Source organism: Nannospalax galili, unplaced genomic scaffold (genome assembly GCF_000622305.1).
Source record: "Nannospalax galili isolate Female #2095 unplaced genomic scaffold, S.galili_v1.0 scaffold39, whole genome shotgun sequence".
In the NCBI taxonomy this organism is placed as follows: Eukaryota; Metazoa; Chordata; class Mammalia; order Rodentia; family Spalacidae; genus Nannospalax; species Nannospalax galili.
The window spans coordinates 6,901,832-6,918,823 of NW_008346683.1; the positions used below are offsets into that span (position 1 = coordinate 6,901,832).

The window sequence follows — 16,992 nt, forward strand, 5'->3', positions numbered from 1 at the left end:
TCTCTCAGATTTTTTTCACACACTCTCTCTATAATTTTTTTCATATATATATTGTGTGTGTGTGTGTGTGTGTGTGTGTGTGTGTGTGTGTGTGTGATATGCCACACTGTATTATGGAGGTCAGAGGACAACTTGCAGTAGGCTGTTCCCTCCTTGTAACACAGAGATCCCAGGAAGCAAATTCAAGATGAAAGTCCATTTCTTCAGAACAGATTTGTGTATATGTTCATGTGTATAAGTGCAGGCACAGGCGTACCACAGCTGGCACTTATGTGGAGGTCAGGAGACAACCTCAGGTATCAGTCCCCATCTTCTACCTTGTTTGAGACAGGGTCTCCGACTGTTTGCTCTTATTGTTAGTTAGTCTGGGGATTCTCCTGTCTCTGCTTCCCATCTCACTGTTGGAGTACTGGGTTATAGACTTGAGCCATGACACCTGACTTTATGTGGTTTCTGGGAATCCAAACACAGTTCTTCACACTTGCATGACAAGCACTTTACCCACTGAGCCATCTCCCAAGGCCTTCAGAAAAGATTTTTGTTTGTTTTTTCCCAAGACCTTAGGGTACTATCAATCTGAAAGCCTTTTAAAATAAATACTCAGTTTGATGCCACACAGTCATTTGATGCTGGCCTCAGATCCATGAAAATCACTTTGTGGTTTGGAATTTTCTTAGGATTTTCCTCTCCGCTGTGTAGCACTGCAGTCAAACAAATTTCCCACCTCGTCTTAGAGTCCTGCTTATTTTTCATTCAGAGAGGTAATGCTTTTAAGTTTCTATAAATCTTCTGTAGCCTTCTCTACCTGGGGCAAGCTATGTCACTGGAGAGGCGGAGGGTACAGATGGCTGGCTGTGGTTTGTGCCCAGTGAAGCAGCCCACTCAAGGCCTTCAGGGTCTTGTGTCTGGTTTAGTGTTCTGCACTCTGCATGCCTGTCAGTCCCTCTTCCTCTGAGGCCTTCATGTGATGCATCTCATTCTCAGTGATGCACTTTAAAAAGATGTTGGTTTCCATATTATACTGAGCATTTTAAGTTGTTCTCAATGAATGGGTTGTTTGCACTGCTACTAAAAAATGAAGTTTCAAGGGGATCATTTTGGTATGTGTGTGTGTTGAAGGCCTGGTTTTGGTTGTGTTGCGTGTTGATCTACAGCTAAAACCCTTCTCATTTTCTGGCTTCCCTCAGTCTCCACTCAATAGGGCTGTTGTGAGGGCTGTTGAGTTACCTCAGTTACGCTTTATTCTTGCCCATTGTCTGACTGGACAAGTCACTCAACCTTTTTTCATCTAAGTTTTCTCCTCTGGAGCCAGAGATGATAATACCTGCCATAGTTCCCAGGAAGAGCAGAGGTAATCAAACATTAGCGCTATTCCTCCACCTCACAAAACAGGTCAGAAAAAGATGATTTAATCTGAATGTCCGAAGTAGACTGAATTCCTGTGTATGATAATCCTAAATTATTTTGAGGTATTTAAGTACTGATTTTGGTGAGGGTAGAGCTGCTCTAGAGGAGGCTATTCTGTGGAGGGCGAGTCCAGTCCTTGTGAAGCTGGGAGCTAGGAAGAGCTGCATTTGCTCTGTCTGTGATTTGCTTGGATCACGTTCCTCCCCCAAAGCAATTATCTCTTCCCACAATGCACAAGGCTGCTCCTGGCAGTCCTAGCACTATAGGGATGCTGATGTATGAGGACACTGGTTTGAGTTCAGAGGAGGAGCCGGCCTAGAAAATCAGCTGCATCCAAAGCAAATATATATTCTTGTGCTTACATGTTTATTTAAATTCCAAGCAATACATCTTTAACTTGCATAATTAGCCAAGGCTACAAGGTTGCCTTTTCAGAAGGCATGTTTACCCAGAGAAGTTATGCATATTTCATAAAGAACAGGCGATGTTAAAACATAGTGTACCATGGGTTTGGTATTCGATGTGCTTTCCCAGTGGAAAGCGTATGTTCCTTAAACAATGAGTTCATTTTAAAGCAAAACGTTGCATTAAGAAGGCTCTGATACTTACTGTGATTTTCATAATTTATACTGTGAGTTCTGAGGAAATACTTCACAAAGTTTTTCTGAGGAAAACTTTGCTAACTTGAAAAAATAATTAAAACCTGCTTGAACTTTAAATCATCATATCTTTTTAAAAAAATTTATGTGTATGAGTGTTTTGCCTGCATGTATGTTTGTGTGCCACGTGTGTACCTGGTGCCTGTGGAGGAAAGAAGGGCGCAGCGCATCAGATCCCCTGGAAGATAGGTGTGTAGCTGTCATGTGTCATGATACTTTCTGGGGACTGAACCCATGTCCTCAGCAAGAACAGTAAGCACTTTTAACTTCTGAGTCACCTCTCCAGCTCCAGCCTCATACCTTTAAAAAGAAATTATGTGAGAAAGAGACTTGAGTCTATGGCATATTGCATAACTAAATATAGTAAATGGAACAAGAATGTGAAAGGGAGAACACAAAAGTGAACGGGGAAATCACTGTGTAGTGTGTGGCCATGTACGGCAGCAGTAATTTACAGCTAGAACCCACTGTAAAGACATTCATTTGAAAGAACAGGCTCAGAGATGAAAAGTTGTGTGTGGCACTTGCTGGTGTTCAAAACCAGTGTTTATATATATATATTTTTAAAGTTCTATTGAGTCTAATTTGTGTCTGCAAATGCTCCCCCTCCCAGCAGCTATCAGTTGCCAGTACTTCCTTAGCTAGGGTTGGGGCTTCTTCCTCACTTCCCCATATCTGTGCTGGGATTTGTCTATCTTGAGTTTATGAAGGTCTTGTGCATGCTGCCACCATAGCTGTGAGTTCATATGAGTAACTGGCTGTCTAGAAAACAGTATTTCCTTGTGGTCATCCACCACCTCTGGCTCTTTCCATCTCCACTTCTGCAGTGATTCCTGAGACTTGGGAGGCCGAGGCTTGGTATGAGTGTCCTATCCAGGGATAAACACTCATTCTCTGCACATTGGCCAGTTTTGGGTCTCGGGTCTCTGTATTAATCACCAAATGCTGTAGGAAGAAGCTTCTCTGGTGAGAGATGAGAAGTGCGTTAATCTATGGGTATAACAATAAGTCATTAGGAGTCCGTTTAATAGTAGGTCTATTTAGCAGAATCTTGGTAGTAGGTTCTCCCCTGTGGCCTGTGACCTGTCTACTCACAGGTTCCAAGGTCTGATATCATTGTCAGGTATAGGCTCCATCTTGTGAAGCAGACCTTAAATCCAATCAGAAGGTGGTTGGTTACTTACATAACATTCATGCCACTATTGCACCAGTAGGCATATTGTGTCATTGTAGCTCACAGCAGGGCAAGATTGATGATCACTTTTTCTTCTGGTAGCATGCATAGATAGCACCTTCCAGCACTATGGAAGTACAGATGAAGCTTTGTGGTCAGGGGTTGGTAAGAGGAGGTGCAGACAGGGGAGTAGGTCTGAATGTGATCAAAATATAGTGTATGAAATCCTCAATTCAGTTCAATTTAAAAAATAAAAAATTACTAAAAAAGCATTATTTCTTTATCTTATCCTTTTTAAAAAAGTTATTTGTTTTTATTTTATGTGTATGAGTGTCTTCATGTATGTAAATGGCCTGTAGAGGTCAGAAGGGGATGTCAGATCTCCTGGAACTGGAGTTTATAGGTAGTTGTTAGCCACCATGTGGGTGCTGGGAACAACCTGGTTCCTCTGCAGAGGCAGCCAGTGCTCTTAACCACTGAGCTATCTCTCCAGCCCCTATGTTACCTGTTTTAATTGATATTTTTGTATGTATTTTTATGTACATAAAGCAGTACAGTAGTACATTTGAATAACTTATATAATGACTACATATACTTTTATTTTTTGGTCTTTTTTGAGACAGGGTATCCCTGTAGTCCCAGCTAGCCTGGAACTCACTATGTAGACCAAGCTGGCCTTGAACTCACAAAGATCCACCTGCCTCTGCCTCCTGAGTGCTGGGATTAAAGGTGTGTGCCACCACACCCAACCTTACATGTACATTTTTAAAAAAAGAAACTAGTATTCACATTTCTGTTCCAATGACTTTTTCACAGATTTTGATACAGTGTAGCCATGATGTCAGAGCAGGGACAGCAGGATATTTATGAAATACTTACAGTGAACTAGGCACCAGCGCATTACACATACCCCCATCCTGTTCTTTGCTACAGCTAGCCTATGAGGTAGCTGATGGTAATTCATTTTAGTAGGTGTGGGGGATGAAGACATAGACGTTTTTTAATTCATTTGTAGACAGTGGCAGAACCTTTTTAACAACATGAATTTGTTTCAGATGTATTGTGTGTTAGTTTTCTGTGAGACCATAATGGCTTAACTGGAAAGATGTATTTTTTTCTTCCTGGGTATGTATATGGCAGCTCTAGAACCTACCATGGAAGATATACTTGTTAGACGAGAGCTTTCAAATGTTTTGTTTTTATTTTTTATGTTTTTTTTTGTTGTTGTTTAGAGGGAGAGTCTCACTGTGCAGCTCAAGTTGGCCTTGAACTTGAAATCCTCAGGCTTCAACCTCCCACGTGTTGAGATTCCAGATGTGCACCTCCATGCCTAGAGCTTGAATTTTTTCTTTTCACTTTTCTTCTTTCTTTTTTTTTCTATTTACTTATTTTGTGTGTATGTGCTAGGGAGTGAATATAGGACCTCACATGTACAGGCATCCCACAGTGTCACAGACCCACACTCTCTGCCTCTTTCAAATCTTCTTGATGGTAATACTCAGAACTCTTCATGCACACATATGTAAATACACATATGTAAACATATATGTAAATATACATATATAATGTAAAGATATAAACTCATAGCTAAATCAAACCATGAAACACTGTTAGCATGTGCTGCTCATGCTGATACTTTCTCTAAAAGAGTACCACCTTATTTCGTTTTTCAAAGACCAGTTATACAGATAAGTAGTATACATACATGTAAGAGTATGTATGTATGTGTATGTAAAATACCAGCTGCTAAAGTTTTTCCAGGTCTCCTCTAACTGTTCTGAAATTTATCTCAATATTTTATTTATTTGAATGGTTAATTTTGTTTTATCAATTTAAGAAATTACTTATTGACTTTTAGTTTGATATATGAAAATTTAGCTGTCTTTCCTCAATCCTTATTTCCCCAACTTCTAGCCTCAATTTTCATGTAGTAAGTGCATATGGGTTATGTTACTATTACATGTAAACTTTCTCCCAGAGCCAAGTGTATTATGTTATCTTTTTTTTAATCATTTCTATGATTTTTCTGGAAATACTTTCTGCATTTTTCACTTACCTAGATTCCTCTGTGCCTATCTAATCTCTTCTAAGTGCTCTGTTACAAGCATCACAGCTCTCTGGTTAATGTTCTGCAGGTTGTCTGCCAGCTTGCCTTTCTCCGGGGCTCACCCTTCTCCATCACCCAGTTCTCCTGCTCTCTCACCTCCCCGTCATTGCTCAGTGCTCATCTGGAACCTTCTCTCGTTTCTGGCTTATGTTGGCTCTTCTATTTCATGGACCCTGATTCTTTGTCTTTCTCAGTTCAGTCTCTCATTTTCTTCAACAGATCTTCAAGAATGTTCCAGAGAAAAAGAAATAAAAGAAATATTTTCTGAAGGCATGCATTCTTTAGCTTGTCCTCAACATGTGATTGATAAATTGATAGGACACAGATCTATAGACTAGAAATCTTTCCCTTGGAACCCTGAAGGCATTGCTTCCTTGTCTCTGTTTTGCTGTTGAAACAGAGCCTCTCTCTCTCCCTCTCTCTCCCTCTCCCTCCCCTGCTCCCCCTGAGACAGAGCCTCCTATAGCCCCAAGTTGGCATGGAACTCACTATGTAGACCAGGCTGGCCTTGATTTCACACATTCCACCTGCTTTTAGGGCACTGGGATTAAAGGCATGTGCCACCATGCCCAGCTGTAGGTCTTCCTGTAAGACCTTAGTCAAGCCAGCACTTGGGAGGCAGAGACAGGCTGATCTCTGAATTCAAGATCAGCCTGGTCTACATAGCAAGTTCCAGGCCAACCAAGGCTCCAAGGTTACATAGTGAGACCCCCATCTCAAAAACAAAGCAAAACACCGCCAATCTTGAGTTCTTTCTAGGTGCCAAGCAGCATTCAAAGCATTCTGTGTTATTTAATCTTCACATTATCTCAGTAAGATAGAAAAATATGGGCTTTTTTTTTCTTTAATGAGGAAGAGACTGAGGCACAACACTGAATAACTTGGAAGTGGGTTTTACTGTTGAAGGGTGTGTGGGGGCAGGTCATTTAAATGGAGTCCCTCCAGATGTGAGCATTTGTCTCCTCTTGGGGGATGTGGCATTATATGACTGCTTCCCTCTGCTCTCAGAACAAAATAAGAGCCTGAAGGAATCCTAGTTAGCTATGCAAACTTCCAGTTAATCTTCCTTCTCCACCAGTACACCATAATTCTGAGCATACTTGAGTCCTGAGTGATTCCCATTTGTTTATTTTCCAACCTAACGAGAAGTGTTGCAGCAATGATGAGAGTTCACTCTGCACAGACATGTAACTCTTCCTTAGGGCTAGCCCCTTCCTCGGCTTAGCATTTAGCACTTCCAGGGTTCCACAAGACCCACGGATCTCCTTTCTGGTTATCACTCTCAATCAAGACGTTGTTCTTGCAGCCCTGGTCAGTGGGTACCCACTGCCTTAGCTGCTCCATAGTATATATTACGAAGTACAGACATGCATGAATAAAAGGCTGTGTGCTTACCACTTAGCTTTAGCAACCCTTAACACATTATTTGGAGCACATACTTCAAAATCACAAATAAAAATGCAGCATGTAAGATAAGTGCAACCCACGTACCCCTTCCTGTTCCATTTCCTCCTTCCCCTGGTGCTCCTCAGCACTCCACATTGCCTGCTGTCCTTGCCATGCCTGCTCTAGTGTCCAACATACTGTGGTATTTTAACATTTAGAAAGTGTGCTAAAGTTTTTTTTTGTCTTTAAAAAAATTTTATTATTTTTATTTTATGTGTATGAGTGTATTGCCTGTATGTGAGTACACCCATGTCATGCCAACAGACGTCTGAAGACAGTGTTGGAGCCCCTGGAACTGCAGTTAAGGATAGTTGTTAGCCACCGTGTGGGTTCTGGGAATTGAACCAGGGTCCTCTGCAAGAGCAGCCCAAGCTCTTAACTGCTGAGCCATCTCTCCAGCCCCAGTATGTGAAAGTTTTATGCTTTCCGTAGTTCCCCATTGCTGCTTTCATTCATTCAACCTTATGCTTTTTTTGTTTTTATTTTTTGCTGATTATTTTTTGACAGGGTCTCCCTAGTCACAGCCCACCTGGAAGTCACAATGTGGACCAGGGTGGCTTCTATCTCACAGAGATCCACCTGCCTCTGCCTCCCAAAGGCTAGAATTAAAGGTACATGCCACCATGCCCAGTGTCAACCTTATGCTTTAAAAAAAAATATTTTATTTATTATTTTTATTTTTATGTGTATGAGTGTATTGCCTGCATGTATGTGAGTGCACCCGTGTCATGCAATGCTGTGGAGATCAGAAGAGGGCTTCAGATTCCCCTGGAACTGGAGTTAAGGATGGTTCGTAGCCACCATGTGGGTGCTGGGAATCGAACCCAGGTCCTCTACAAGAGCAGTCAGTGCTCTTAACCACTGACCCATCTCTCCAGCCCCAACCTTATGCTTTTGACGCACAGTCAAGCATGGTGCTTTCTCTTTTCTCATTCATTTTAGATTCTGTCTAGTGTTCAGTTGTATGACCTTAGATTTAACACAGCTATTCTCGGGCAGTAGACACTTTAGGTTTTTTTCAACTGTTGGCTTTGAAAGCAGTGACGAGGTGGTGACAAGTCTTGCGTATCTCTCAGTTTTGTATAAGAATTGCTCCGCAGCTTCCAACGTAACCCAAGGTGTCAATCCTCCTGATCCTTGCAGTAGTCCCATGGGACCTGAGGTCAGAAGAGCCCTCTGGCCAGTGTGCTTTAGCTGTGAAAAGTTTCTCCTTTTACCCCAGTGGTAGAATTTTTTTCTGTGTGGAATTGCTGAAAAAAAGAAATGTCCGTCTACAGATGTAATGGAGACTGGCAAATTGTCCTCGAAGAGGCAGTGCCAGTGTCACTCCTGTGATGAACGGAGAGTTCCTGTTTGCAGTGCATGTTACCGATGGGAAGAACTTGGGCTTCAGTGTTACAAACTATGTGAAGTTGAGCCTTACTTCCCCTATAACCTGAGTGTTTTTTTCTTTCCAGGCAGCCCTGGTCAGTGGACGCCCATTGCCTCAGCTGCTCACCTAGTGTATATTATAAAGTACGAACTTGCAGAAAATAAGAAGCCATGTATTTACCACTTAGCATTCAAAAAACAAAAACAATCCACATTACCCTGGACCTCATGAACTAACTTTTAAAGGTTGTTCCTGTTATATAAATGATGTAGAGCCTCTTAAGCTTCTAGTCAGTGGAGCCCACTGAACAAATTAAGACACTCCCAAACCTCAAGTGACAGCACCCAGGAAGTTTGGTTTCACATTGTTGCCCCGCCCAGTGCTCATCCCATTCCTTCATGTGGAAGTTTCCTAGGCTAGAGCAATGGCTCAAAAGGCAAAGATGCTTGTTGCACAAGCCTGACAGCCTGAGTTTTATCCCTAGAATCAATTTAAAGGTGAAAGGAGAGAACTAACTCCATAAAGTTATCCTCTGACCTCCATATGTGTGCTGTGACATGCATGTGCACGCACACACACACACACACACACACACACACACACACACACACAATAAATTTTAAAAATTAAAAAAATTAATTTAATTTTTTAAAATTAAATTTTCAGGGGCTGTAGAGATGGCTCAGCAGTTAAGAGCACTGAAGGGTTTGATTCCCAACACCCACATGGTGGCTATGAACCGTCCATAACTCCAGTTCCAAAGGGAATCCGAAGCCCTCTTCTGACCTCTGCGCATTGCATGACTTGGGTGCACTCACATACGTGCAGGCAATACACTCATACACATAAAATAAAAATAATAAATAAATTTTTTTAATTAAAATTTTGTGCTGGAGGTTGGCTCAGCAGTTAAGAATGCTGACTGTTCTTGCAGAAAACCCAGGTTCGAATACCAGCACACATATGGCAGCTAACTACTGTCCATAAGTCCAGTTCCAGGGGATCCGACATCCTCTTCTGTCCTCCTTGGGTATTGCACGACATGGGTGCACTTACCTACATGCAGGCATAACACATACGCATAAAGTAAAAATAATAAATATTTAAAAATTAAATTTTCTCTGAGTGTGTATGTGTATGCACATGTGTATGCATGCATGTAGAGGCCTGAGGACAACCTTGGATGTCATGCCTCAGACAACATCTACTTTTTTTTGAGATAGTTCTCTCGCTCTATGGAACTGGCCAAGTAGACTAGGCTGGCTGGCCACTGAGCCCCAGAGATCTACCTGTTTCTGCCTCCCCAGTGCTAGGATTATAAGCATGCCTAAAGCACTCCACACCTGGGCTTTCTACTTGGGTTCTGGAGACTGAACTTGGGTCTGCATGCTTGCAAGGCAAGCCCTTCCCCAATGGAGCGATCTTCTCAGCCCCCTGAAGTTCCTTAAGCTGAGCGGCAGCGCTGCTTCCTGCTGGCAGCCTTGACTACCCTTCCAGTGTTTAGTTTTTTTCTTCTTCCTCCTCTTTTTCCCTTTAGTTTTCCCTCTGCCTCTGGCGCGCTGCCTTCCTTCCTTTTCATATGCTCCTTATTTTTTCTGTTCCTCTTCAGGGACCTCACTGGCCTTCTTGGCGGTGAGCTTTGTATTTTGGTGTCCCCTTCTGTGCACCAGGCGCCTTTTGCTGCAGCCGTCTCCTTTTTATTTAGAAGAGATTCTTTTTCTTCCTCACATGCTGAGTTTTTACACTCAGCTGGCCTTATGTGGCCCAGGACAATCTCGAATGAGGTCGACAGTAGTCCTGGGTGTCCCAGTGCCAGGGTTGGGTCAGTTTTCTTACACTGTGCCTGCTTTAGTTCTGTCTTTAGTTTACTATCAAAGAAGGATAATAGTCCATACTGTATAGAGAAATGGTCTGAGAATTAAATAAATTCACACATGGTGAGCCTTTTTGAGTGCCATATGGTCCCACTATAAGCCATTTAAAAGACAATGCTTGCTTTTATTGTAGTTTAAATTTGGGGTTTTGCCCATGAGATGAGCATGCAGTGGACTAGAGTGTAGTTCTAGTCAGCTCCCTTAGTGTTAGGAAGGGCAACATCGTCTCATGTTTACTGGAACTTTAAGTTTCTCTTCTTCCCTGTTGGTTATTTTTCCTATAAACTAGGAATTCTCAGTATTCTCTCAAAATTTCTGAACACTAAGTCAGTTAAATGCAAGAACAGATATTTTGCAAGCCTGGGGCAAGATTTTTATTTATTGTACTGCAGAAATATTTAATGTAATTTAATAAACTATTCCTTAAATACATTGTTTATACATGTATTCCCCAAATCAAGGTCATAAAGGTATTCTCTCATATTCCCCTATAAAAGTTTTCAAGTATTTCTTTTTATACTCTTTACCTGTAATTTATGTTGAGATGTGGGATAAGGGTTCCTTCCTGCCTTCCTTCCTTCCTTCCTTCCTTCCTTCCTTCCTTCCTTCCTTCCTTCCTTCCCTCCCATGATGCCCTTTCTTTCTTTCTTTCTTTTTTTCTTTCTTTCTTTCTTCTTTCTTTTTGTGGGTGATATTTGAAACAAGGTCTCTCTATGTAGCCCTGGCTGGCTTTGAACTCATAATTCTCCTGCCTCAACCTCCTGCATGCTAGGACTAGCCATTTCTTTTTCCTATGTAGTGTTTTTCTTCTGGATAGGTCCGGCACCCTTTTCCTATAAATGACCAGATGATAAATTTCTGCAGCTTTGTGGGTAAGAATTTAGGACATAAGTAAACACATGAGTAGAGGTGTATGCCAATAAAATTTTATTTACCAAAGTAGGTGACAGGTTGAATTTGGCCTGTGAGCTGTTGTCATGGCTGCCTATTTTTAGACCAGGGCTTTTTAAACTTTTTCCATTCATGACCCCTTTTCTCTTAAGAAATTCTTATATTATCCCAGTATGTGTATGTTTAAAGTAACTATATAGTCGAACAATTACTGGTAAGCCATAAAGAAGTTTTTTTTGTCAGGGTCTCCCTAGTTCCAGCCTTCCTGGAACTCACTATGTAGACAGGCTGACCTTGATCTCACAGAGATCTGCCTGCCTCTGCCTTCTGAGGGCTGGAATTAAAGGTGTGTGCCACCATACTCGGTATAAGTCATAAAGAAGTTTATTTTAAAACAATTCTTTGGTAAACATATAATTTTACTATGTATTAAAGATGAAAGGGCAGGTGAGATGGCTCAGTGGGTAAAAGTGCTTGTCTTGCAAGCCTGACAACTTGAATTTGACCTCCAGAATCCACATAAAGATGGAAGGAGAGAATCAGCTCAACAGAGTCTACATGTGATCTGTGGCATACACTGTCTCCCCCATACCATGCGTGCATGCACACAGTAATAATAAAATTTAAAGCAAATTTTCATACAGATGACACCTATGTGCCTGATTACATAGAGTTAAATCTTGGCTGAGTATTTGATTCTGCAGAATGTAGCACATCCTGCATTTTCCAAAGTTGATATTACCCTCATCAGTGCCGAGAATGCCACATCACAGAAATATGTACTACCAATGGCAGAAGTACATTTAGGGCCATTTCAAAATCTGGGAAATCTTGTCTTAACCCCAAATTAATTTAATGATTTTTTTATGAAACTTTAATCAACTCAAACAGCAATTTTTTGTTTGTTTGGTTGGTTGGTGTACCACCATGCCTGGCTTCAACAGCAATTTTTAAAACCAAACATTCTAAAATAGTACAATGTAAAGAAAAACTAATTTGGCATTTACATGCTGAAGAATGACATTAAGAAAATATTAAAATCTTTATTTTCCATAATTAAACCATTATGTTTTAAAGCAGAAAACTGCACATGCAGTAAAAGCAAGTCTGCATAACGTACAGTGGTCACATTTGAGCAGAGGTGTTTCAGGCAGCGTTCCCTGGCGTTGTGGGTGTGACGGCATGCACAGAGCATTACTGTGACGATATCATCATGCTTTCTTTTGACCTGTAAGCCTTCTTAGAACTAAGGCATCTGCTGTAAGTCTGATGGGCCTTTGCCTGAACTGTGTGACATGACACTGTTTTCTTTCCTTTCTCAGGGTTCCCCTTTGCAGTGTAGTGTAGAAATTTTTGTAATGTGCTTTGGTGATGCAGACGTGTTTTGGTTGAATCTAATTAGAGACCTTTAAGCATCTTGAATCTGAATATCTGCATTGCTTTGAAGATTTGGAAATTTTTCAGCTATTATTTTGTGAACTAGGCTTATTTTTATTGTAATTTTTGTTACTATTATTTGTGTGTGTGTGTGTGTGTGTGTGTGTGTGTGTGTGTGTGATGGGGGGTGCACATGTGCCATGGAGTGTGTGTAGAAGTCAGAGGACAATTTTGGCATTGGTTCTCTCCTTCTACCTTTATCTGAGTTCCTAGAATCAAACTCAAACCATCAGATTTGCATGGCAAGCACTTTGCCAGCCTATGAAATAGGTTTTTAATTAATTAATTAATTAATTAATTAATTGGTCTTTTTGAGACAGGGTCTCCCTGTAGCCCCAGCTCTCCTGGAGCTCACTATGTAGACCAGGCTGGCCTTGAACTCACAGAGATCTGCCTGCTTCTGCTTTTTTAGTGCTGGCATTAAAGGCCTGCACCACCACGCCTGGCTAAAATAGGTTTTTAATACTTTTCCCTTTTCCTCACTTTCTGGAATTGCCATGATGATGCAAGTATTTGTTTGCTAACAGTCTCCTATGTGTCTCAAAGGCCCCACCACCTCTCCAAGGCCTTGTGTTTTCTAGTCTATTTTGGAAGTATTCTAGTATTTTTCATTTCATTGATTGAAATTTATAGTTCTGAGGGTTCCAGTTTTTTTCTGTTTTTAAATTTTTTTAAATTTATTTTATGTGTATGAGTGTTTTGCCTGCATGGTAAGTGCACCCATGTTGTGCAGTGCCTGTGGAGACCAGAAGAGGGCATTGGATACCCTGGAACTGTAGTTACAGATGTTTTTTAGCTGGGTCCTCTGCAAGAGCAGCCAGTGCTCCTAACCACTGAGCCATCTCCCCAGTCCCCCTCACTTTTTTTTTTCTTTTGAGGCTTTCTTATTCACATCCTGAGTTGGTTTTCTGATTTCTTTATATTGTTGATCTCTATCCTCTTGCATCTTACAGAATTTTGTTTGGAGGGTTATTTTGAATTCTTTTCTGCATCTCACAGCTTTCCTTAGATTAAGATCTGTTTCTGGAGAATTACTGTTCTCCTTTGCAGATTTTGTTTTTCCTTTGCATTTCGTCTCTTGATGTCTGTGCATCCAGTATGGTGCTTGTTTCCTCTGATCTGATGAAGTACCTTCTGTGGAAAATATGTCTTTGCTTAGCTGGGATATCAGATTCTAGTTGATTGAGGTATCTCAGTTTGGTTATAGGGGAACTCAACTCTGTGTGAGTTTTCCCTTTGGCTGATGTCAACATTGCTGTAAATGCCTCAGCAGTGTAGTCTGCAGCCTGAAGGAAGTCAGACAGCCTTGTGGAGTGCCAAATGTGTGCATGTCCTCAGGCTCCAGGGTCCAGCTGATGCCAGCTGTGGAACTACTGTTCCCATCTTGGTGGTAGGGATACACACAGGATCTGTTCAAGTCCCTCAGGGCAAGTACAGGTGACACCAAGATATGGCACCATCAGTCACTGTTTCCAAGTTACAGGGTTTCGATGAAGATCTCGCCTAGGACTGCTATGATTTCTGTGGTAAATGCCTTGGCCTGTGACATTGCAGCCATGGCTCTGGAGCCACAGAATGGTTTAGGCCATTCCCAAGTCCCGCCAGATGAGCACAGGTGGTGATGGGGCCTGTGGCACCAGTAGGCTTTGAAGGGGGCTTCTGTAGGTCACACTGTGAGGCTGTTACACTCAGTGCTGGTGCTGGTAGTGCTGGTGCTAGGGAGGAGGCCTTCTTTAATTCCTTTGGGGCTGCCATAGGTAGACCCTGGATTGGGGCTATTGCTGCCTCTGGTCCCCCAAACTGCAGGATGTCCTAAAGGACTCTTCCACCCAGTGAGGCATGCACTGACCCAGGGCTTCTAGTAGGTCAGTTATTGGCTGCCAGCTTCTATTGGCTGCCAGCCTCAGCCAAGGTGGCATCTAGCAGTGGTTGTCACGTACCTTTCCTGAGGTTGGAGGAGGTCCAAGATGAGCAGAGGCATCACTTTTAGACCAACAAGCTCCTGGAACTGGCTCTATAGCTTATGAGTTCTGTGGCGCTCTGTGTCAGGACTGCTGGACTGCTGATCTGCATTGCCAGCCCTTCCCTCCTTTCCTTTTTTAGACTTTGTGTTTGTTTCCTTCAAATAAGAAGATTTAAGCCTAGAGCCATAAGAAATCTGCCCAGAGATCTGAGAATCAAATCCAGATCTTCGGAGTTTTGAGACAGGGTCTCATTCTATAGCTTAGGTCAGGCCTTGACCTCACAATGTGGCCAAGACTGGCCTTGAACTTGCTGAAGTCCTCTTTCCTCAGTCCTCTAAGTGCTGGGATTACAGGCTCAATTCCAAATTTTACAACATCTAAGTTCAGGATTCTAATAGTCTCTGCATCCTACACACTCAAAACAGATTGTCCTAATTAAGCGCTCTGATTGTGAGTCAGTCTTTGCATATTAAACAGTAAGGAAGCACTGGCCTCATGCAAGAGACTCAATAGAGCTTAAAGTATGACGTTTCTGGCCAGGGGCACCTGAGGTCCAGGGGCACCTGAAGCTCACCCCTGTGGAATTTATCTTGGGTACCTGTCTCCCATGTTTGACTAAGCTACCTTCCTCCCTGGTAAAGATGTCAGCTAAAATGACAGCATGTGGCCATTTGTTACCCAAGGTGGTGGAGGAGAACATACCATAAACCACAGCTGGATGAAAAATGAGATGCTGTGTGGAAAGTGGAAAACTTTAAGAACCACAACCATCTGTGCTATTTTTTTGTTGTAAAAAGATTATATTCCTGAGGCTAGAGAGATGGCTCAGCGGTTAAGAGCACTGGCTGCTCTTGCAGAAGAACTGGATTGGAATCCCAGCATCCATAGGGCAGCTAACAACCATCTATAACTCCAGTTCTAGGGAATCTGACACCCTCTTCTGACCTCTGCAGGCATTGCATCACATGGGTGCACTGGTATATATGCAACCACAACACTCAATACACACATTAAAAAAAAAAGATTATAGTCCCCTTAATTAAATATCTCTTTTTCCAAGCATGCTTCTTGACCTGTGCACATGCTGCTGCTCCCAGAAGCCAGTGGTTCAGGTTCAGAAGCCAGTGGTTCAGGTTCATGGCCATGTTAAGGGCTCGGAAGGTGCAGGTGGCAGGTGTCATCTCTGCTGCTCTCTTGCAGGTGTTCACGCTGCTGTGGATCGCTGACTGGATGGTTCACCGCTTCTGGAGGAAAGGAAAGGACCCGGACAGCTTCTCTATCCCTTACCTGACTGCGCTGGGTGATCTGCTCGGGACAGCTTTGCTGGCCTTAAGTTTCCATTTTCTCTGGCTTATTGGAGACCGCGATGGAGATGTGGGAGACTAATGAGTGCTGCAAGCTGGCAGCGAGTTGCCCTGGAGGAAAACACGGGGCAGCACTGCTGCTCCCTCCTGGAGCCCTTCTGTCTGGCGTGTGACTTCTGCAGGGTAGTCTGTGGCTCACCCTGATTCCATTAAATGGCCTTAACACACTTTTTGAGGAATTTGTGCTGAAACCAGAATGAACGGTATTTGTGCTGCCTTTTGTAGAATAAGTAATTCGACTTAGACATAGAACAGGCTCAAGCTCTGAAATTAATTAGGAAAGAATATCGGATGTTTACAATGAGTCATTTTGAAACCACAGACTTAGCAGAGACATGCTTTATTATTAAATTAATACAAGGTTAGAATAAGAGAGCTTTAGGTTCCACCTCCTAGTCCTACAGCTGTGGTGTACTGCAAAGCCTACTATGAAATGAGAGGTACCCAGCCGAGCTTTCCAGTGTTAATTACGCCTTCCTCCATGGGAGCTAAAGACTTGTTTACCAATTACTTGTTCCTAACTGACCTAAACACATTCTACTGAACATACGAACATACCTATGTCTAAAATTGCCCTGTGCCAACGTTAGTTTAATTTCAGCTTTGTGTGTTCTTAGAAGGTCACCCTTTAAACACAGATGATTTTGTTTTTCTTCTGAGACAGGGTCTCACTGTGTTGTCCAGGCCGGCCTTGAACTTGCAGTCTTCATGCCTTAGTGCAACCCTCCTGGTCCTAGGATCATAGAATGGTCTTGAGAGATCTTTAATGAAAGCACTGGGCCGTTTTCATCATTGGTGTGTTGAAAATGTTGATCTTTTCAGAAAACAATAGTCAAAGTGGAAGATAACTTGAGCTGCATTTGTGGGCACAAGGTAGTATATGAAACTCTGTGTGTGTGTGTGTGTGTGTGTGTGTGTGTGTGTGTGTGTGTGTGTGTAGAGAGGGGGGGGGGGGGAGAGAGGGGGGGGGGAGGGGGAAGAAAGAGGAAGGGAGGGAGAGGGAGAGGGAGAGGGAGAATGAATGAGAGAGCACAAAAAAGCACTTTCAATGGAGGAGTCCCTGGATTGCTGATAAATCCATGGTGCCATGACAGTGTCAGCATCATTATTCTTAAGCACATTTTGTTTGCATGCTTTTGTCATTTGGTCCCCAACTTTTGCTCCTTAGTAGGATATAGTATTTGTTGTCTATATTATAAGTAATTTCTATTTTAAAAGGACCTTTTACTATGATCTAGAGGTAAGATTTGGAAACAGCAGGTAGTTTGTTACTTTTTCAAGGCATCACACCAGTCAG

At 42.3% G+C, this 16,992-nt stretch overlaps 1 protein-coding gene across 9 annotated transcripts in view; it reads left to right on the top strand.

Annotated features, from left to right (window-relative positions):
- Slc41a2 (solute carrier family 41 member 2) overlaps nt 1-15,947 on the top strand; it is a 133,297-nt gene extending 117,350 nt beyond the window's left edge. For 8 of the 9 annotated variants that reach the window (XM_029568333.1, XM_029568331.1, XM_008843139.3 and 5 more), the window contains one exon: nt 15,532-15,947. In XM_029568333.1, coding sequence (XP_029424193.1) covers nt 15,532-15,717 — 186 coding nt within the window. In that variant the 3' untranslated portion in view covers nt 15,718-15,947. The remainder of the gene's footprint in view (nt 1-15,531) is intronic. The other variant, XM_008843141.3, reaches the window with a different exon arrangement.
- Nucleotides 15,948-16,992: the final 1,045 nt, after the last annotated feature.